The sequence below is a fragment of the Gadus macrocephalus genome, chromosome 4 (genome assembly GCF_031168955.1).
Source record: "Gadus macrocephalus chromosome 4, ASM3116895v1".
Classification (NCBI taxonomy): Eukaryota; Metazoa; Chordata; class Actinopteri; order Gadiformes; family Gadidae; genus Gadus; species Gadus macrocephalus.
The window spans coordinates 7,876,007-7,899,397 of NC_082385.1; the positions used below are offsets into that span (position 1 = coordinate 7,876,007).

At 42.7% G+C, this 23,391-nt stretch overlaps 3 protein-coding genes across 8 annotated transcripts in view; 2 read left to right on the forward strand and 1 right to left on the reverse strand.

Annotated features, from left to right (window-relative positions):
* Positions 1-23,391, reverse strand: part of LOC132455842 (protein crumbs homolog 1-like) — a 140,772-nt gene that overhangs the window by 6,667 nt on the left and 110,714 nt on the right. The window lies entirely within an intron of this gene.
* Positions 1,144-10,246, forward strand: prrc1 (proline-rich coiled-coil 1). Of its 2 annotated transcripts, none has more exons than XM_060049851.1 (9): positions 1,144-1,213; positions 1,726-1,840; positions 3,095-3,466; positions 4,139-4,284; positions 5,292-5,394; positions 5,937-6,100; positions 7,588-7,691; positions 8,906-9,008; positions 9,589-10,246. In XM_060049851.1, exons 2-9 carry the CDS (start codon positions 1,744-1,746, stop codon positions 9,796-9,798), a joined length of 1,299 nt encoding a protein of 432 aa, XP_059905834.1. In that variant the 5' UTR covers positions 1,144-1,213; positions 1,726-1,743; the 3' UTR covers positions 9,799-10,246. The 2 variants fall into 2 exon arrangements, with proteins under 2 accessions (XP_059905834.1, XP_059905836.1); XM_060049853.1 differs by lacking the exon at positions 1,144-1,213 and adding an exon at positions 1,236-1,649.
* Positions 18,361-23,391, forward strand: part of slc12a2 (solute carrier family 12 member 2) — a 38,458-nt gene continuing 33,427 nt past the window's right edge. Inside the window, exons 1-2 of one of the 5 annotated variants that reach the window (XM_060049855.1) lie at positions 18,361-18,481; positions 18,938-19,511. In XM_060049855.1, coding sequence (XP_059905838.1) covers positions 18,942-19,511 — 570 coding nt within the window. In that variant the 5' untranslated portion in view covers positions 18,361-18,481; positions 18,938-18,941. Of the gene's footprint in view, positions 19,512-23,391 lie in introns of all 5 variants that reach the window. The other 4 variants (XM_060049857.1, XM_060049854.1, XM_060049858.1 and 1 more) reach the window with 4 other exon arrangements.

Consider the following 23,391-nt stretch of genomic DNA (forward strand, 5'->3'; position numbering starts at 1 on the left):
TTGTTCCCTAATCCCTATATAGTGAACATTACATACAACACTATTTAGGGTATAGTTGTTTATTTGTACATTAGTTGTATAGCATGGCCAATGCTATACAACACTGCAATGTGCACTGTCAATATGTAGTGAGTATGCAGGCTGCGAAATCACCACAGTCCATTCCAATTGACGTTTCATTTTCCTTAATAGTAAATCTCTCAAATGACATCTGTGTACAATCAGCTGAAATGGGAATAACTGTTTCGTTCAGATAGCGGGAATCGTATGTTTGTATGTATATATGTTTATAAACAAAGACGTTGTTCATAAGGCGCAATAACACCACTTTGCCTCTTTATTCAATTGGATTTTAAAATACTTTAAGATACTTGTTTTGTATCTAATGTTTTACTCTGATACTTAGAGTAACTATTGATTCACGGATTCAAGGACTGATATACTACTTGTTATGTATTTGTAAGAAGAATTAACAAGCACCACAATCCAATATTTTCACGTTGGTTCTTGTTCTCCTCACGTAAGGGGGATTGCTAATGGATTACATATCACATTACTAGCAATAAGGATAAAGACATGTATAATGCTATAGCCACTACCACCACTTCTTTTATCTATGATGCATTTGCTTATTTTGTATTTTGTTTGTGTTTGTGTCAATGCTTTCGAATAAAATTTCATAAAGTGACAAAGGAAACTGTGTTTGTTCGTTCTTTGTTGATATATTTTGAAATTCTATATTATGAACAAACTTTTATATTTACTGAGCATATGGGTCAGATCATGACGAATGATGCATGTATATAAAAAGTTTCATCCATATTGCACCTTCCTGGTTGAAATGGCCTGTTAAAATTCAAGCACTGATTAATGATTATAGCGCCACCTAAGGGCAATTCTGGCCCATCCTTGCATCCCTACTCGTTGTACGATTTAAGCCTCCCAATTTATCCAACTGTTTACCGTGTCGTTTTGGAGATATGTCCGACTTTTTTTTTAGAATAATAGTACTAACGAAGAACCCCTAATCATATAATAATGAGTAGAACTACATGTATTTATACAAATAATAACGTTTTCATCGTAGCGGCAGACGGTTGCTAGGCGATAGGTGAAGCAACTGGCCGCACTAAAATGACGACAGCGGGGCAGACGTGGCAACACACCACGTCATCAAAGCACGCCTGCTGGTTGTTTCTCTCTGAACGAACAGGTGAGAGCTTCTTGGTTTTCATTCTCTAGTAACTATTAACACATATGAACACTGAGCCATCCTCATTGTTCGTCAGCTATTAGATTGTAGATTGAACCGTAGTGTGTTAGCATAATTGATTACTTTCTACGAAATGTTATACGACGTTAAGAGTGTGGTTAACATAGACTCGTCGTAGTTATGAACCCGGTATCTTACATATAAGTTTTTATCTTATTGTTTATAGATTAAATAATTTGTTTTATATGGCCTTCAGCCCATATGCAAAGAGCAGATACAACTAATTGATTAACGACCCTACATAACAACAGGCAAGGTTTTTTTTGATGAAAGATAAGAATTGGTAGTGAATCGTCGGCTGAAGCTCTACTAGTGTAATAGTTATAGGTTCAAATCTCCAACCACGCAGGACCTGTGCAAAGCGGCGATTTTAAACGTGAACATCTAAATAATTCAAATATATCAATATTTAAGGGCTCCTTTAATCGTCATTTGATATTTTGTTCCTGAAGACATAGGAGGGGACTAAAATGATGGAAGAGAGTGGCATAGAGACTACTCCGCCTGCCAGCCCGATACCTTCCCTGAGCATGGCATCTCCAGTCAATCTCCCTCCACCAACTATCGGTAGGTGACTGACTCATTCACTCTCTACTCCAGCGGGGGAGTTGTTTCTCTGACGCTGCAAGAGCCATGTGTTACGTTAATTTTCTTATCCCAATCTCACATTGGATTTTCAAACATTGTTTCTGAGATAGTATCAGTCAAATTCTAGTAGTTCTACTTTCAATGCATTTTCAGGACTGCTGAAAACATTGTGGCTGGCGGAAGTCCTTGATTATATGTTGGTATTGTGGAAATGTAGCCATGTTGCTCAGTTTCAGAAGATTTGTTTCTGATATTACATGACCCTGGCAAATCAGACATTTACTATTTAGAAGACGTTTTATCCAAAGTGACTGGCATTGAATTCTGTTATAGTTTAATGAGCTGGTAGCAGTTAGGCATTGGGGATCAAACCCAGTACCTTTTTTATTTAGAGGGGAGAGGGAGACCCAAGTGTTTCCTGCCCATATAGGATGGGAGGATGTATTCTAAGTAATACAGAAAACGTTTTTATTATTTAGTTTGTCTTTAAATTGAATTAAAACGGTCGGTTTTTACTCAATTTGTGGTATTGTATGTCATCAGTTACGTTTCAGATGTAGGCTTATTTCACCCAAGTAATATAATTGGGACATTGATAGTGTTGTTTTAGCTGTTCAAGGCAGTGTAGTTCAAGCCTGGGAGGTGGCGACTTATTTTGCCCAGAATGGGAAAGATGACTAAGCTTCCTGACTCTCCCTGAAGGAACATTTACACAGTGGGACACTTGAATGTAGATTCATCTTCCTTAGGCGCAAAGGCTGTGTTATGAATGGAAAAGCCTGCGCGACCGCACTGCAAATAACTCTTTGCATGAAGCACAAATAGACTTCTGTCTGTAAATCGCCAAGGTGCTTGGCCAACAGCTGCTGTCCGACTGGTTTGTTGCTACATACTTAGCCAAGTTTTTTGCAATTGTACTAGTTAGCAGCAAGTGACTCGGTTCAGGAAATCTATGAACAGGGTAGAATACGCTCTGGCAGCTTGTACTCAGCTGGGGTGGTACAGTTCTGCTCCTTACTGTAATATCCTACCTACTGGATATTTTTATCATCCTGTTTATGGCATCTTTTAGATTGTATGTTTTCTGATAAACTGTTTTTATACCCCATCAAATTAAAAGTAAAGGAAATGTATTATAGTTGCTACAAACAATCTAACAATGTCTTGTCCCACACAGTATCTACTGTTCAATGTCCCTGTATCACTGAGAAGGTGTGTTTTTGTCTCTCGCAGGTCACATGACCCCCTTATCCCCTCCCGGCGCGTCCCCCGCCCCGGGCGTCCCACCCTACACATCGGCCACCTTCAGCGGCCCCCTGGCGTCCATGTCCTCCTCGGGCTACGCCGCCTCCCCCATGTCCGCCGCCTCCCAGTCCTACGGCGGCCCCTTCACTCCCCTCTCTCCGCCCTCCGTCCCGTCCCTGGGTCCTCCGAGCGGCCCGCCGCCGCCCGCCGCCGCCGCCGCCGTCCTGTCGGCCCCTCCCGTCGGCCCGCCCACGTCGACCTTCTCCATGAGCGCGGGGTACGACATCACGCGGGGCCACGGCGGGCGGACCCCCCAGACCCCGCTGATGCCCACCTTCTCAAACCCGTCACCCATGCCAGGTGAGATGAAGGTTTGGTGTGACAGGTGGTTCTCTACCCCCACTTGCTTGAGTGTATATATTTTTATATCTATTCTATATCATATGACCCTAACACTAAATGAATGAATACAACGATTTTTGGGCATTCACTTAAATGTTCCTGTTTAAAACAGGATAGAGAAATAATTTATGCTTCCCTGCCCATTGTTTGCAATTAGGGCCTTCTAGGTCTAGCTGCTGTCTTAAATACAACATATTCAGCCGGTGTAGGCCTTTCAACGGACAGTGGTTTCACATCTTGCATGGCGTTACAGTGGCCACTAGATGGCATTGTTCGTTCTTTAGTGAATGTTAAAATTTGTGAGCGCTACTTTGTAGCTTGTGGCACTCCATTATGCAAAGCTAATATTTGTACCATGTGTCATTAGTCAAAACTGAAACTTTAATTAGATGATACTGTGGGTGGGTCTTCTAGAGTCTTGGTATTAGGAAGATTAGAGGGGAGGGGGGGAATGCTTTGGAGATATGTTTGGGTTTTCAATGTAATCAGTGTGAAATGGTTGTATTATTAGAGTAATGATTATGTTAAAGAAGGCGTGAGAATGTTTTTCTGTAACTTTCTTTCCTTTTTGAGAATGCTATTTATGATCTATAATAAAATGATGTATCTAATATTCTGTTGTTGTTGTAGGAGTGGTCTCCAACCCCATGATGCAGCAGCCGCTGATGTCGGGAGGCATCGACGCAGGCTCGCCAATCACCTTCCCCGAGGAGCCTGAAGACCCCAGGGTCACCGTGGATACGGGCGCAGGCGGCGGCATCTGGGGGTTCTTCAAGGTACTGCGAGTCACAGTCAATGAACAGTCCTGGGTGCTGGTTGACCATCTTTCAATACCAATACACTCCCAATACCGCTAAAATGGGTTTGTTCCAGTACAATATTATTGCTTTCACTGGTATCTTACTTTTGGGTGTTCAAAAACAAAAGGGCAAGTGAAGCATTATGTTGCAAGAAAGAAAAGGAAACACTAATCACTGGCAGGTTGGGTTCACTAGAGATGGTAGATTCCTTCTTCTGTCATAGTGAGTTAGACATATGTTATATGTCTTGGGAGCATCCCGGCAGGTTTTTCCGGGTTTTCCATGTGTTTACCTGGAGATGAGTTTATACCAACCATGCCCCTGAAGGGCTGCGATTTATGATTAGTGTGGAAGTGTTTAAAGCTACCAAGGGCCAGCCCTAAGGCATGGAATAGAACACACACACATGATGACTTCACAGAACAGAAGCAACGACAAGATGTAGTTAATTATTTTTAAATTGAAAATCATTGTGATTTCTTTTTAATTTTTTAATTGTTCTTGAAGACATCAAAACATTATATCCATATTGAAATTAGATATGGTGGTCACACATTTTACTTTTTGTTATCAGTTAAAGATCCGAGTTGAGGACGGTCTCCCATGTAGATATTAGGTCACGGCTACTGTATTTACAAAAGGTGTTGTTCTTGCACTGCATTCTTTGGTTTCTATAGCTCTATACTAGTCTCATGTTTTAAAGAGGATGTAGGAACGATAAGGGAGTTGTAAAGAGAGAGGGCAGAAGGGAGCAAGATTTTGAAACTAAACAACATTACTCGGCTCATACGAAGGCGCATCCAACTCATCCATTTAACCTCAACTAAGCTTTATGAGAACGTGCTCGTAATGTATGGCCAAGATGGCCAACTCTAAGGTGGGATCCTGAGTCACAAACAACTTAAATCGTAGTTATATGTTATGCTCCAGTAATGCTCCAGTTATAAGTCATGTTCTTACCCCTATGTATTTAATGTTTTCAGGGTGTGGCCGGTAACCCTATGGTGAAGCAGGTACTTGACCGGACTAAACACTCAGTGGAGTCCATGATCACGACGCTAGATCCTGGCATGGCGCCCTATATCAGTAAGTTCACCTTCCTTTGCATCCCTCTTGGTGTAGACAGAGGTATTCTACACAGCCAGGCCCAGGACCATGTATTAATCATTCTATATATAATACAAACTAATATGACATTTTCCCCAAAGGTATGATACTATCCAACATGTTGTGCTGTAAAGTACTTAATGTAAAGTTCTTAATGGGGGGCTGGCAGTGCCAGGCACTGGGGTTCATTCAATCATGCTGGAGCAGGATACTGAAACCATACCTGCTGCTCCATTACATGACGTCTGATTTCACTCTGTAAAAATCTCATCAGTAAAAATCGAGGCAGATTAAATGCACTCAAACTGACTTCTTACTTAAGATGAGATCAACATTTTATCATTAAAACATCCGTCAATTTGGTCCGATGACTGAATTGAAACGCAAACAACATATACATGCACAACCTCTGTTCTGTCGCGGATTACAATGCCATCATTCCATTGCGTTCCGGACAGTTGCCAAGTGTGTTGGCGCCAAGTTCACAGCCAGCTCTCGATGCGTGCGTCTCTGTGTTTCAGGGTCTGGCGGGGACGTTGACATCGTGGTGACCTCGGACAAGGAGGTGAAGGTTGAGGCGGTGCGGGAAGCCTTCCAGGAGGTGTTTGGGATGGCTATGGTCACGGGGGAACCGGGACAGTCAAACATCGCCCCCCAGCCAGTGGGCTATGCGGCTGGCGTAAAGGTCAGTTTGGGTGCTCAGTAGTTTTCATCCTTTTCTGCTTATTTCCTGTCCCCACCACGGACGGCGTCACTCACTTTGGTTTTGTCTCTCTCTATGACTGCTTTGTCGATGCCTGAATATAAACTCAGGAAATGTCTGACGCTGCTTAGCAAAATTCCTGGTTCAGTATGGAAAGTGAAGCTAAGCTTTCCTGATCCTCCGCACTTAAGCAGCAGACCAATGCAAAGCCGAGCTCCTTTCTTTTTTCTGAGTTCTTATCTGTGTGAAACCGGAGATGCAACTTTGAAGACATTTAGCCATGCGACTCCATTGTGTCCGTCAAAGTGCCCGAAGTGGTGATGAGGAGTGTTTTGGCTACAAAGAGATCCTGATAAAGAGCAGAGCTTCTGCTTCAGTCTCCCGGTCTCACAAAAATCCCTTTGTTACATAAACACAACATTGACCATATCCTATCAAATCTAATCTTCAATATATTTTGTTTTACTATTGGACATGCATTCTTGGAAATGCTTTGGATACAAAGGATATTAAACCTGAGGGCTACCCACCACAATGTTCCCCAGTGTTTGTCCCAACATACTGTATCTCTTGGGTTCCGTCTTTCATGCCATTTCCATTTCAGTCTTTCATGTTGAAATAACTAAAGATATCAACATAGTCGTTTGTTGAATACGATTTTTCAGACAAAATATAAAATACGTAGTGATACAAAGTTTGACTTTTTGGAAAGCTGTTCATGCTTGTCATAAGTAAATCAGCTTTGCCAATTAAAACGACTAACACCGGGATCTGATTACACAACATTTGTCCCTCATGGTGGTCACTGTGTCAAAATTATTTCGATTTAGGGCATCAATAAATAGTTGTGTCTGGGTCATACTACACATTTGACCGATATCGGAGGCTATAAGGTTTAATTCATCATCGTCCATAACTTGCGTAAGAGAGGTCAGACAATGCCTGAACAGTCCAACATGTGTTCACTCTCGTCTTTACATCTGGACAGCTGGGGACCATGTCTCATGCAACACGGGGCACCTCAGCCTGATCGATGTTTCCAATGCTCATGATTGCACGCGCGGCTGGATGTACGCCTCAGATGGACAATGATGTGGAAAACGGGGGAAAGATTTAGTGAACGGCTGTTGCATCCGTTGGTTTGTTTTCTTCTGAATCGGAGGCGTCGGCTCTCACTCACGCAACACTCACTCGCTCACTCACTCACTCACTCACTCACTCACTCACTCACTCACTCACTCACTCACTCACTCACTCACTCACTCACTCACTCACGCAACACTCACTCACTCACTCACTCACGCAACACTCACTCACTCACTCACGCAACACTCACTCACTCACGCAACACTCACTCACTCACTCACTCACTCACTCACTCACGCACTCACTCACGCAACACTCACTCACTCACTCACTCACTCACTCACTCACTCACTCACTCACTCACTCACTCTCCCTCCCTACAGGGGGCCCAGGAGCGCATCGACAGCCTGCGACGGACGGGGGTCATCCATGAGAAGCAGCCGGTGGTGTCTGTGGAGAACTTCATCGCTGAACTCTTCCCAGACAAGTACGATCCCATTCGTCTGTATCATTAACCCCCTAAGGGAATCTCTGCCGTTCCTGCAGCCAGTGGACTTGATATACATGGAAAGTGCAAGGTCAGGGCTGAATAAAAATTTAATTGGATTAACAATGTATGCAGGTATGGTTGGCTATTGGGGTTGGGTGAGTATCAGAATAAAGAATAGGATAAAATAGGCAATACATTTAAATATCGCACTTCTGACTGTATGTAAACACCGCTTTTTTGTGCGTTTGTAAACGTAGTGCATTGCAGTAATTCGTTTCAGAGAGAATGGTTGAGCTTCTGGGACACTTGTGATGCACACACCACGGTGTGCATCGCAACTCTCATGCTTCAATAATCGATTGTAATGCTCCTGCACAACGATATTACTAGCAGTTAAGGACACTTGCGATGCACACACCACGGTGTGCATCGCAACTCTCATGCTTCAATAATCGATTGTAATGCTCCTGCACAACGATATTACTAGCAGTTAAGCAGTTAACACTAAGAGAAGAGAACGTATCATGAATTGACAACTGTTTATTTATTATGTTCAACATATTCAACAGTGTGAGTGTTGAAGCCAATTTTAACCATAGAAAAATATTGTTTTACGAACTCTTGATTGTCTCTTTTTATCGGCCTTGATGGAAACCACCAATAAAACCATTTCGAACGAATATCAGTGGACACTGATCGGACACTTATTTGAAGGGAGAGGGAGTGATGGAGAGAGAGGGATAACGCCTCAGATGCAGAAGAATAGCAAATAATCGACCAGAAACTCTATCCCAGACTCTTGGTTCTCTTGTTATCTAATATGGACGAGGAGCCTCTGTTCTGCAGCAGACCCATCCCTCTGTTAAAGTTAGAGCCTAGAGGTTTTAGTTGCTCATGCCTGTGCGATTACAGATCATCATATGCAATTATTCAGTTATAGCGGAAGTGTTTTCACCTGTGGCCATTATGTTCCGGCTTAGGGTCGGCTTAGCTCAGGAGGTGGAGCAGTTGTCTTGAAAGTGTTGATGTGTCCCTGAGCAAGACACTTAACCCTAACTGCTCCTGACGAGCTGGCTGTCGCCTTGCATGGCTGACTCTGCCGTCGGTGTGTCAGTGTGTATTAACCGATGTACGTCGCTTTGGATAAAAGCGTCCGCTAAATGACCTAATTGTAAATTGTAATTGTAATGTTCCTCTGTCTCTCTCATCAGATGGTTCGACATCGGCTGTTTGATCCTCGAGGACCCCGGTCTCGGGGTTCGCTTGGAGATGTTCACCCAGGCCACCCCTCTTGCCCTGGAATACGTTCAGCAGGTAATAACCGTGGGCTCATATCAGGACCTGTGTGTCTGTGTGTGTGTGCGTTCGTTCGTTCTGATCAAATGCAAAGCATATCCGGATTTGCATTCCACATGTAAATAAAGTCAAATGATTGTATGTTTTGGTCACGTTATCTTGCCATTTTAACCTGAAATGTTATCATTACAACGTAATGTTATCAGCAACAACAAAATGTATTGTTAATAAAAAATCGCAGCAGAAGAAATCGGCGAAACATGTGAGAAGATGAGTGATTAACAGGGCAGATCGGGTTTTGCGGTCATTGACCCCAAACTGTGGAACGAACTCCCTCTTCATGTCAGGCTAACCCCTTCAGTGCCCATCTTCAAATCCCTCCTAAAAACTCAGTTATGTTCTCTTGCGATAACTCCATATAAGTTATATTATTGTCTTGTGTGTCCCTTTTTGTGCTTTTTTAATTTGTTTGTTTTATAACTAGATAGTTGAATAGTACAGCACTTTGTTCAACTGTTGTTGTTTTTAAAGTCCTCTATAATGAACTTCAACATACAAAAAAAAAAAAAAACGTTTTCTCATTTCTGAATCGTTCCAGGCCCAGTCGCTGACCCCGCCCGACTACAGCCTGCGCTGGTCGGGCCTGCTGGTGACGGTGGGGGAGGTGCTGGAGCGCAACATGCCCAACGTCAGCCACACGGACTGGCACCAGGCCGTCACAGGTATGTCCCGGAGACAGATGATCCAGAGCACGGCCCGGGCCCTGGCCGGCATGTACAAACAGAAGCTCCCCGGCGGAGCACACTGAATCTCCCCACCACCACCTCCACCACCTCCACCATCACCACCCCCACCATCACCACCCCCCCCCCTCCTAAGACATCCCAGTTAATGGGAGGAGGAGGAGGAGGAGGGGAGGGGTGGGGGGAGAATGGTTTTGGACAGTTACCGTTTATTGCCCAGGTTCTCTACTCTGTGTCCTTATGATGCAAAGCCATATGCACATTTATTGTATTCTGTTTTTATTGATTTGACGTGTCGACAAAGTCAACGTAATTACAAATTAATGCCAAAATATATTTTTTTCTTTTTTTGGAGATAAACGTGTTGTTCTGTAATTTTTTTCATATAACTTCTTTTTCATTGTTCGACCAAACCTCTTTGGTTGTGTGTCTGTTCATTTTTCTCCACTTTTCTATGTACTGTCCTCTGCTGCAGTCCTGTCTCCTGTCAATAAATGCCTTATGTTTTCCCCAGTTGTTGAAACATTCACAGGAGCTTTTATAGTGTTTACCCTTCCCTCCTGCCGCAGTTATGTGTGGTACCATGAAATGATAAGCCCCGCCCCCATCCCCTCAGGACCACTCTGGTCGCTGTTGTGGACGGTAACCATGGCAGCACTCATCATGGGTTTCAGACCCATGATGCTCCCCTTATTGAGGTGTTTGACCGTGTCAATCAAATGTCAAATTCTAAATGCATTTATACATTGATAAGTTACATGAACATAAATAAAAGGCAGTGCATCTAATGAGTATGGAGTTTAGATTTAGTTGTACTCAGTGTTGCAAGTCTTAGTCTTAACTGATCTTAAGAATTACTGGGAACGTTTTCTTGAACTAATGATTATAACTCAATTGTGGGCATCCAATTGGTAACTGATTACAATTGTTGCCTTGTAGTTTGCATTCAGTAGCTGTCTCCTGATTGATTTATAAGTTGCCAATTAGTGCAAATCTTTTACTGATAAGATGTGTTGCTGTAACCTGATAAGACTGCATTTATTGCGCTGTTGATTAGCGATGTCAGCCATTGAAGAACTGTGTATAATCGATTTGGAAATGGAAAGGATTTAAAGTCGCAATGTGTAACATTGAGCCCCTTCTAGTTAGTATGCGGGAGACCTTCAGAATTAAAAAAAACGAATTAACAGTGCTCTCTAAATTCTAAATGGCTGTGCGACACAAACTAGCGTAGCTTGGCTGGTTGGGTTGCTTGAGTAGGAGAGGTTATGGGAGTGGGAGGGGTTATGGGAGTGGGCGGGGTTATGGGAGTGGGCGGGGTTATGTGAGTGGGATGGGTTATGGGAGTGGGAGGGGTTATTGGAGTGGGCGGGGTTATGTGAGTGGGCGGGGTTATGTGAGTGGGCGGGGTTATGTGAGTGGGATGGGTTATGTGAGTGGGATGGGTTATGGGAGTGGGAGGGGTTATGGGAGTGGGCGGGGTTATGGGAGTGGGCGGGGTTATGGGAGTGGGCGGGGTTATGTGAGTGGGCGGGGTTATGGGAGTGGGCGGGGTTATGTGAGTGGGCGGGGTTATGGGAGTGGGATGGGTTATGTGAGTGGGCGGGGTTATGGGAGTGGGCGGGGTTATGGGAGTGGGCGGGGTTATGGGAGTGGGAGGGGTTATGGGAGTGGGCGGGGTTATGGGAGTGGGCGGGGTTATGTGAGTGGGCGGGGTTATGGGAGTGGGATGGGTTATGGGAGTGGGAGGGGTTATGGGAGTGGGCGGGGTTATGGGAGTGGGCGGGGTTATGTGAGTGGGTGGGGTTATGTGAGTGGGAGGGGTTATGGGAGTGTTGATGGTAAGATTCTTATAAACAAATAAGGTTAAGGGCTGGCTATCATTTATTATTTGTAGAACATATCGCTTATACGATTATTATTACGACTTTATTGATTGATTGAACATTATTGATAACAATCAATCGGCACACATTAAAGATGTGACCAGGTAATCTTAGGCTACGAGCCAGTTGAAATGTTACACATTGCGACTTTTAAGTTTCATTATTTCTGGGCAGTAAATTGTGGTTGTGTTTATGCATATATTTAGGGTCCTACGAGGGCATAAGAACATAAATTCATTCATCATTTTTTTTTAATTGTTATTTAGAAATATTTTGAAGATATTTATTCATCAAATCAATAATCCACCCTTTTTGAACGGGAGCCCTTCAGCTGAACTTACTGCCAAAACCAGGGCCCAGGTGAAAAGGACTTATGGCAGGAGCAAATTTTACACATTTTAGGAATTCCCCGTTTTAAAATCACTGAAATATCGCTTATATTTTCAAATGCATTAAAAGAAAATCAGGTCAATGTATTGGAAGAAAAACGGATTCTTATGAAGATTGTCTGTTGCCTTTTTTAATACAAATAAAGTTTTAATGCTGACTCGTATTGGTACTGAAATTGTTTTATAGATTTCTAGCCATTTCTTTAACAATGTTTAGCAGAATATTGATGCATGATGATCAAATTTGCCACTGCCATTACCAATTGAGTCATGTCAGGTCCTCTAACACAATGCTCCATAGAAGCTAACATTTATAGGCTGCTTCCATCATCAGCCACAAGTATACTATGCACCTATACACAGTCACCTTGTTCCAGGGTGTTCTCTGAAATGGGAAGCTTGAAATATGCGCTACAGACCTTTTTCACAGTGTCATTTTATGACTAACACAGGTTTCGCTAATAACATTAATTATGAGTCTCCACGTTTTATGCATGTTGCAACAGCTATGAGTGAACCTGTTACTAAGTCTGTGCACAGTAACAACCTTACAACGTAATTTGATCGCTTCAACGTTTTTATTCCTATATTTGCGACATTTACATTTACATTATTGTAAATATACTTGCAAGTGTAATACATCTCTACTCCTTTAGAGCATAAAGGCCTACTGTAAATACAAAAAATCCAATCCACTAGAGGGAGACACCATTAAATAATCAGGCAGAAATTATGTTCCCTTTAAACCCTTTTTTTTTTACTTGCATGGATGCTCTATGCCCTAGCGTAGCCTTCCTTTTGGGGTGTGCCAAAGATCATGATGGTGATATGGTGATTTGATGGACATGACGCTAACCCTATGGGAATACGCCCTGACATAAACACCAGAACACAGAGCTCTTCATCACCATCAATATTTATGTCTTATTGTTTACTGTAATGCCCCGTTTGACTCATTCTCTCAGGCTTCAATAGCAAGTTAAATGTTAGTCCCTCTTGACTTTGTGTGCGATCACAACAAACACCAGTAGCTGATCGTATGCCCTGCAAAGTTTCCATTCTGGTGGTTGGTTTTTACTGTTCTACTGCTGTTCTACTAGCCTTCTATTAAATGAATGTGGTTTTGGGTGGTCGATTTGTGCACATATCTATAAAAAGATTAATATCTTCCTAGTTATGTAGAACCATAAAGTATCTATTGTAAACCGATATGTTTACTTTTCTAACCTTTACTAGTTTATTGTAAGGCCCTTAAAACATGATATGGAGGATTACAAAACCAACCACAACCAAGATCTTTTCCCCAATTGGAGGAACTATTGCAAGGATGGATATGTAACATTTAAAAGTAAATATTTAACGGATGAATAAACTTACTTTTATAATTTTTTGAGATTATGCACTATCCTTGAATGAGATACCTCTCAATTGGGTGATTAAATTATAACATTGCCTATCTCCATCATGAGTCTAATTGGCTTATATACTGTCTATAAAATATCTTTTGAAACACATTGGGAGCCTTCAGTCGGTCTGATAGAGCTTGGTTTCCTGATTATCACCGTCACCTAGCGCAGTAACTGATAAATAAACCATTCATATGTTTGCCCTGCACATCCCACCAGACATGATTAAAAAATGTTGCAGCCACTTCAAAATCTACAAGTGTAGTTGTTACATACCTTCACAATGTGTTACTATGCAGGGGGAGCCTCGAACTTTCAGAAGTGGGTCCTACTTACCCGCCATTTTTACGCTGTAACACCTTGGCAGATGCTTAGCTAATAAATCCTTTTTTTATATATAAATATCTAAAAATCACAAATCTGGTCAAATGTGATTGGAGTTGTTTCTGAAATTAACCTTCATTTTCTCAGCTTCCATTAATATATCCCTTCCCCCCATTTCAACATACATCAAATAGAATAGCGTTATAGTACAAAATACATTAAGTATACACATTAACTTGAATTAGCAATACGACTAAATGTTCTGCCAATTTCCCAATGCAGGCTATCTATTATTTTCTGGAGCGGCTTCAGTCCAATGGGCAAGTATAAATATTTTCCACCTGCACTATATTTGTGATGGCAACCCACTTGCTTTGTGTTAACAATCCATCTGTAAAAAGTGAGCGTAAACACATTGCTGCTGAAACACCTCCCAACATAAAGGTTCACTTTCCTCCCAGTGTATCTACAGTTAATCATGTGCCAGACTCTTCATCTTTCATTTCAGGGTACTCAATCCTGATAACACTTTATTCCAACAGCAGCATTTTGAATCAAATGGAAAACATTTGCAACATAATGTGGGTTATCAAGTGTGTAAGACACAGGACTGTGATGCTGCGTCGGTTCTTTGTTTTGGTAACACCTCATATAATGGGTCAAGTCAGAGTAAAGAGCACAACGCCCTGTTAAGAGAAAGGCCAGCCCTATGGTCAAAACAAACGATGCATGATGACACACACAATAACAGATCTCACCATCGATACATTCATCTGTGTGCTGTGAGACTGTCGAGAAGTTACATCTAAGCACACCATTAAACCCTTTAAACAAGCGCAGTCCTAACAATTCAATTAGAAAGGTTTAACTTTATTTATTAATCTGATAACCTTTTCCCACTTTGTTTACTAGTGAGTTATTTGACAATTAACACCTTCCTCCAGCCAAGGAACCAATTCCTTGCCCAGTGGATAGTTCCACTCTGGCTGGTGAAAGACTGAAAATGTATGTAATAACTATATGCATTTGCAACAAAAACTGGTGTTTTACCTCGTCATTCTGGCTCTTACAGCACTTGTTTGTAGAAACTTTGGGCAGCACTTTGGATAAAAGCCTCTGCTAAATGAATAAACGGAGTAGTACATTACATAGACAAATGAACAACAATTGACGTCATAATCCTAGTCAGAAAGTGTTGTGTGTCTAAATGTCAAAGCATAATTAGACCAGTGGGACTTGCAGTGAAAGCAGGGTATGTCCACGTTCAGAGAGCATACCTCTGAATGCAGTCCTCCCTTTTACATTACATATGCATTTTAGAGCCAAGTGAGAATAAAAAAACGATTACTCCCCACTTAGCATCAGTAAAGGCGTCAAGCGTAAACATAATGGGTAAGTAGGACACCCTTTTGAAAATCTAGGCTCCCCATGGATACTCACACTTGTTGGAGGTATGTGACGACTCCTAGACCTGTCTATTTGGAAGGGGCTGCAACAAAAATAACCCAGGAGGTCAAACCCTACTTCACATCTCTGCTTACTGTTAACGGAGGTCATTTTCATATTCCATGTAGGACTTTTACTTTTCATAGGAAACAAATTACAGATGACTTATCTTGCAACAACAACCAAAAAACTGGTTCAACGTGATATGTGTTTTTTTCTTTGTCCTTTGTGTAGCCATACCATTGTTTCCTGAAGAAATACATCTGGAATACTACTTCACTCAAGGTCTGGAGACGTCTATGGAAACTTGCATTTCTAAAATAACATGCCAATCCAAACGCCTCAGAGAGGGGAACAAGCAGGTTCTTTGATGGAGTCCCACAGGTATTTTGAGACTGAAAATGCTCTCAAATGGGAACGGTGGGATAATGATTAGGGTCAAATCAGCCTAATGATAGTTTCATTAGCCCATGGTAAACAAGTGGACCTACTAGTCACTGTTCATTCACAACAGGGATTAGAGAGAATAAACCGTGTTTAACATGACCCGATTGCCTAGAAATTAGGTACCTCCCTTGTGTTCCTGATCCCAGCTCCCCATTAACTGAACATGCACTTATCCTCCTCCTCCGGGTCCTCAGTAGATTACACTGTGAAGTATTTACATGTTAAACATTATAGTTATATCAGATGTAGAGCAGTGAGGTGCTCTTTGATTGAAATCCACTCGTCACCTTATACATGAAACGAGATGAGATGAAATTTTCAACCATCCTTGGCTTGAGGTAGTTTACATGTGTGACATAAACAGACTTGAGTAAAGTAAAACAAGTATAATCAGAGATAACAAATGGCTACACCACATACATGAGTTAACATAAAGATGTGACATGGATGAGCACAATGAATATCACTTCTACTCAGACAATAAGGTATACCTTCTACCCACTGACAATAATACTGTGGAATACATTCATAAAGCAGGCGATTTCTTAACCTCTACTGTAGGATCAACTATTTAACCTTAACACATAAAGTAGGTCAGTCGAAGTCAAATGCAGGGGGCTCCTTTCTTCCTGGAGCCGTCATAAAGCCCACCCAGATTCTACCTGAGTTAAGGTGAGCAAGGCATAGTGGGGTTTGTGCTTTTTTCCACACTGATTTCAGTCATGAGGGCAAGATAATGGTAATACCTCTTCTAAACAAAGGTGAAAAAGGTGATTCTCCATGCTAAACCCAAAGTTATTGGTTACACTCTTTAATAAAGGTGTTCTCAGCTCTGAAAATACACCAGTTATTTCTACAAATTGTAGTCTATATAAAGGTAAGATGATCATAAAGGCAGTTTAATAATTTTATGGATTTGCGAGGATATTCCACCATCAATGTTTTCCAACAAATACAACAAATAGAGTTTTAACTATGATTATAATGCAGTGCAAGGATTTTCATGATGTCATGCATTTTTTCTATTCCTCTTTTAACCCAGTCAAATTCTTTGTGTTTCAGTTCTCCAGAATACAGAAGGCTTGATCGTGTTACTGATGATCTGTGGCTCCAGAGAAATGGGCGTAATTGTGGGAAACGGGCGACTAGAGAATAGTTGAGGATCTTGACATGGCAAGGCCCGGGCAACTGGTCTTTGTTCACCTCCCTACTCATGCCATCCCCCAAGGACACCTGCGTTGTGAAGACCACCTGTCATCACTAACAGGCCCCGGTGAAAGAGGCTTCCCCTGAAATGGCCTGAAAAACTATCCGTCTGTGTAATACGCTCTCCAATGCCACGCTCAGATGTGAACTATAAGGTATGAGATCGTATTTTTAGGATGCCTCTTATTTGTAGAGTTACAGGTGTCTGAGTCAATGGTATTCATTTGACTGGTGTTGTGCGTCGTTCCATGCCATGACAACCAAAGGCAGAGTTAAGACTTTAGTAGAAGGGTAGTTAAAGAGACACAGGACTCTATAGGGTAACGTCCCTTTCCAAAACAATAGCAATCTTGGATCAAGCAATCCAACGGTTTTTATAGTATAATTTCTGGGCGGGAGACGTCACAGATCCTGGGCCGGAAACCAGGAACCACAAGGGGCGGAGCTACAACTTATTTCCTGTCATTATACCCAAGAAAACTAATTTGCACCATTGGATTAAGCTTTCAGAAGAACTTTGCATGCGTGCATTTCTAAATTGGACAGTCCACACACTGTTGATTTGAATCCTTTAAAGACCCTTTGTCTGCAACACTTTGACTACCAATGGCCGAGTTTGTGTTCGCCAATTGCGCACATACAGATCCATGCCTCTAGCGACGTGATTAGTCAAAAAAAACATAACAACAGACTCAAGTCAAACCCAGATCCAACAACATCTGACTGATTTCCGCAAGCGTGATTGATGCCTTCATGGTGGCATGGGTATGAGAAAGAACCAGAGCTGATGATTTAATGAGAGAAACTATTGTGGTGCTTGGCCCTGCAAACAGTAATGAGTGCCTGGCTGGAAGGAGCCAGCATTAACTGGATTAGAGGTTTCCTGGGCTAATGAGGAAGGCAAACACTGAAGGGGTCATCTTAGTCACAGTTGGGTTAGCAGGCAGCTAGAGTCTGAAAAGGTCCTCCTCTCTCACCCTGGGTATTAAAGCAATACTATCCTCGGTGGTACTAGCTGAACAATCGGGGATGCAAATTGTTAGGAAATACAAAGTAAATGCGTTATGGATCAGTCCAAAATTTGTAAAGAGACCATAACTAATGAACAACCTTTAGATTATGCTGTATAACAAAACCCACAACTTGCTTTATATTATATGAAACGATTTAACTTAAGGCCTACTATGTATTTAAGAGTGAATGAGGGGTAAAGCAATTTCAATACCTATTATTAACTATTACTTTCTTAAAGTGAGAAAATACATAATCCATAACAAATATTAATAAATACCAAAGATAGTGGCTAGAATTGGCCTATTTATTAGGGCTATTAAATGGGCATGCCAGCCACTTAATAATCCATTGACTTGCCCTAAATTAAAGTTATCTTAAAACTAGCTTAACTTTTCCCTTTATCTTAATAAAAATATATCGAAATAGTACAGTCTGTTGAAGACCAGAAGGGAGCTCTCGTTCTCGTTCACCTCCGCCGCGGTTCCAAGACACACCCACATGTACAGGAGGCGGCCACATCTCGCGAGCTCGCCCTCCCTCTCGCCAGATTGAGCCCACCCTTGAAGCGGTGCCAGTTGCGCTGTATATTAGTAGGAAGAGAGAGGCGTCCGTGGTCCAGGAGGAGTTGCGGTAAGGTTAACAGCAGCATCTTAGCCAGAACGGCAACGAGGAGGAAAGGGAGGTGAATTATACTTCCTTTAACATAGTTGTGGGACAGGTAACTGGTGAATATTGGATCGTGCTTCTCTCGATGAGTAGTGGTAGCCGGGGGGTGAACATTTATGTGGAGTCCTTGTCTATCGAGAGTACACGGCGAGGCAGCTAGCAAGCAATTTAGCCTTCTACATGTTTGCCTCGGCTGCCTTTTGTTGATACAAACCGAACCGCCTCTTTAGTAAGAAGCGCTTAGCGCTGTTCATTGCCCATTTTTTTTTTACATTTCCTCATTTTTCTTTTTTAAACGCTTGCTCGCGGCAGGTCTTTTTTGGGGAGGGAGGTTGAAACTAGGCTAGGAGTTGGGAGCTGTGCTGTGTTCTAGCGCACACACGCGTGTACCCGCTTGTTCACTCTTGTGTTCATCATCAGCACCATGTCTTCATCACCTACACCACCCGCCCTGGAAGGAAACGCCGCATCCGAGAGCGATGGGCTGGCCGTGGACGCGGGTCTGAAGCCCGCCGGTCCCACACCGAGCCAGAGCCGGTTCCAAGTAGACCTTGTTACTGAGGCAGCCGGCGCCGCCGCCGCCGCCGCACATGATAAATCGCCCAACTCCGATGCCTCTACCATCCCAACAAATGACAAAGCCACGCCCGTTGCCGATGGAGCCGACGGGGCCGGTGGGGATGAAGGCAAGAGCCGATTTCGAGTGGTAAACTTTGCGGATCCGAGTGAAGCCGGTAGCCCCCTGGACGCCGGTCCGGCTGAGGGTCTGCAGAACGGGGACACTGTGATGAGCGAGACCAGTCTGCATTCATCGACAGGAGGGCAACATCACTACCACTACGACACCCACACCAACACCTATTATCTGAGAACTTTTGGCCACAACACCATTGATGCGGTTCCCAACATCGACTTCTACCGCCAGACCGCCGCGCCGCTGGGGGAGAAGCTGATCCGACCCACGCTGTCAGAGCTGCACGACGAGCTCGACAAGGTAAGATGCGGCGCTGAAGTGCAACAACACACTGTGGCCTGGGGGCTGTTTTCTCACTGGGTATCGGCCAGCAGGCTTATCTTAACTATCTTTTAAAAAAACAGAGCCCTTTGTTAGAGCATGACTTATGTGGTGTTTTTGTAGTGCGTATACATGAATGGACATTGCTATTTGTTTCCCAGATAATGGAGTACATAAACATTAAACGTGGGAGATTTGGCAACATGTGTGGACCGACATAACATGCCACAAGCCGCGTATTAAACACAATTGAATTGTATATTGTGTATTTTTGCAGCAAAATTAGATATGCGGCTATAACGTTATATATGAAAAAAAAAATGTATCGTGTTTATAGCGCACGGTGTAAACTGGTTGGCACTGAGGCAGCCATGTGACATCCGACCAAGCGCACTCGGAATGAGAACGAGCAGGAAAAAAAAGGTTATCTCGCGCATGATATCAGCTGCACCAAAGTCACACGCGCACTAATGCGCATGCACAGGCGAACACCTTTCTGGTCTCGGATATCTCTCACGATTCCGCCTTTTGATATTTCCTGCATTATTTGTTGCAAGATGTCGACTCGAAATTTTTGCTGTTCCGCATAGCCCATCAGTCACAGTGAATCTTGATTAAGTAACATCACGTCCAGTGTACACATCACGTATTAAGGACATGGTATATGTTGTTTCTGCTGAATAGGTCGTCCGCATTCATGATTCCTCACTTAGGAAGTGGCTTTTCCTAGTCTTAACTGGACATTTCGGAAAACTAAATAGTACGTACCACACCTTGTTAATGGCAATCGAGGTTTCATAATAAGGTTTTTGTATGGCAGGCTTATCAGGTGAACTCTGTAACTTCATGCATCGTTTCCTCAGACAATCTGAGCCAACTAAAATCAATTATGTTGAAAAATCAATATTAAAGAAATCAACGTTATCAAATGATAACACTTGCCACGCCAAGTGTGCTATCAAGCCGGAAAATCAATGTTTTGGATCTTATGAAGTTTGGCCACAATTTTTTATTTTTTCAGGCATTTCAGGTCAGGACTTTTAAAAGCATCACATTTGTCTTCAGAAAATGTAATGAGTCGGCCCAAGGTCACATTGTTCATGAGCACAGCCTTCTAGTGTGAATAAGAAAGACTAAATGTCTTCATTTGTTAAAATAAGCCAAAAATGGTTTATTCACAATAACATTGTGGATTCAAGAAGCATAGAAAAAGTATCAATAATCTTAATCTTCATAGAAATGCAAATCCTCAAGTTCATCATCAGAAGAGGTGTTTCTCTAATGAAAGGCCATGGCCAATTAGGTCATGTAGCCAAATCTAGTTAAGTATTGGTTTGAGCTATCTGACTCTTGCGTGTTAAACCTCAGGCACTCATTTGAACTTGGCTTGTGATTACATGCATCAGTGACAAATACAATGTTCATCCACGGCTTGCTGACTAACCATACAAAAGAGGACTGCATGGAGAAATGCCTTTTTGATTTATCCCTCAGCCTGACATAACATGAGCAAGGCAATATCAACTAGCATAAACCTGTTGAAAGTTTACCTTTTTAAACCTTTTACGATGTCTTGATCGATTTTGTGCATTTTGCTATTGCTGCAGTTTGCTAACCCAGAGGTGGCTACACACTCTATACAACCTGTACCAAATAAGGGGTAACAAAACAATAGCATTTTCTGGTGCTTTTCTTTCCATTGCACAAGCCAGCACAATAGGTACCAAGCATTTCTGTCCTTTTTCCATGGCGCTACAGAAGGCAAGGAAAGAGGGACCTTGGAGTTGGAGTTGGTTGTGGAATATGAGACGTCTGACTTGGACCTTGCAGGTCCAAAAACAAGGTCAACACAGTGATTCCGTTCTGAATGAAGCACTTTCACCCTGTTATAAGTGGCTGACAACGTTCTAGAAAGGATCCCTATAGAGAGATCCCTATAAAACAGAACTGTTTGTAACTAGGTCTCGCTCAGAAATGGAGAGGGTTTAGTTGATGCAGGAGGTGAACGGTGGACACGTGAGTGAGAGTTGTAGAGTGACGATAAGAGTTTGTTGTGTTGGCCCACACAAAGCATAGCTTAGTCACATCTCAAAGATTTGGCTGAAGAAGAGATTGTAACAATTGACAAAGAGATTGACAATAGGGACATTTCATGCACCAACCTAACATTTCCTGCAACATCCCACACTCCACTCGATTAGTGGGATTTTGGCTTGGCTGTGATATTTTTGATCTTCATCATTTGCATGGGGCTTGTGTGGTAAATACTAGCTATACCAAAATTGCTTTCAAGCAGACAGTTTTATAAAATTGTCATGTGTTGCCATCTTGTAATGGAGAAGCCTGCCATGCTGATGCAGATTATTATAGATATTGTTGCACTATTGCAGTCTTTGTTCAAGATAACCTCTGCAGAGTTCATAATGCACAGACGCGCTGAAGGGCAATCGCCCTCTCCTCAGTCCCCTTAATTACTTTTAAAAGCGTAACATTCTGGCCACATATCCCAACATCAATTCGTGCCTGTTGAAAGCCCGTTCTGATGTTTTATTAAAAATATTGTGCGCTGCATCGAGGGACATACTGCAGCTTGACATTGAAAGTGTAACAGGACTTGGAGCCCATTTTCATCACCAATAAATTACTGCGGCGGGCCGAAAGGATTATCAAACGTGCAACACGATCCCTTCACCGGTAAAGGAAGCTTAATTCCACAGGAGCGGTACAGTACCAAGTTCCTGTAGTTAGTGCTATAGACTCAGTCGGTCCAGGGAGATGTGGTCAAGGTCATGGTGACCCAGGTCTTTCCACTGCTGCGCGTGCGCCCCTTTTTAAAAGTCACGGTGGGTAACGAGTGCTAACGATCGAAATGATGGAACGGAAATTCCACTGCGCACGGTTGATAGTAACCCCCCCCCCCCCCCCCCCATCTGCATAGCAATCAATGAAACACCTAGTTTACAGAGCGGTTGAAATAAAGTATTGACCAGGCAGCCGTTGCCAATTTATCAACGACGGAGACGGAAGACTGTGGTCCCAAAAATAAGAGAGTGTCAGTGACCCAACCTGACCAGTGAGGGGCTCTCAATGGAAGGGCAAGGCCAGGCAGCCATGTGCTACCGTCGTCACAGTGGGCCCGTGTGCAGGCTGAGGCGGCGGCGGCAGCAGCAGCAGTAATGTGCTGCAGGGCAATATTGACTAGCCAGAAGGGAAACACTGACAGGGCAGATCTGTTCAGTGATAGGCGCTGAACTAGAAACGGATGCTTTAATATTGATGACGCCCCCCCCCCCCCCCCTCCCTCCCTCCCTCCGCATGTTGCTGCAATGTGGTTCTCAGAATAGCGTGCTTATAGTTCATATGTTTTTGTTGCAGTCTTTTGGGACCCGTCTGAGATTATTGTGTTTTTGCTTGGCGTTTGAATTCCTTTTATCAATTCATCCCAAGATGTACACTGCAATCTCCGTCCTCTATTATTCTTGGGAATCTAAGTTGTCAGCAGTGGTAATGCACACATTTTTATTGGATGGCTCTTTTTAGAATACTCCAACTTTACCATAATCACATTTGAACATTCATGGTCCCTATTGGATTTTAATCATTCATCCGTCCTAGAAGCCAGTGAGTGTCCTAAACCACGGATCATGTTAGTGGCATAGACAATTTGTGGAGGGTTGGGAGGCCACATTTTAAACGATCACTCGTATTGAAGGTTTAAAGTAATGGTGACATAATAGTGAGTGCAGAACAAATGCGAATAATATTGATCTCCTCATTGGGTCATTGTATCTAAGTAGTGGGCTCCTGCTGTCACAAATGAATCACTGAAGAATCGATGCACATCCCTCCAAAATCCCTC

Coding starts and splice junctions, on each gene's coding strand:
- prrc1 (XM_060049851.1), top strand. CDS start 1,744: ATGATGGAAGAGAGTGGCATAGAGACTACTCCGCCTGCCAGCCCGATA. Junction 4,285..5,291: donor GCATCTGGGGGTTCTTCAAG/GTACTGCGAGTC, acceptor TAATGTTTTCAG/GGTGTGGCCGGTAACCCTAT. Junction 5,395..5,936: donor TGGCATGGCGCCCTATATCA/GTAAGTTCACCT, acceptor TCTGTGTTTCAG/GGTCTGGCGGGGACGTTGAC.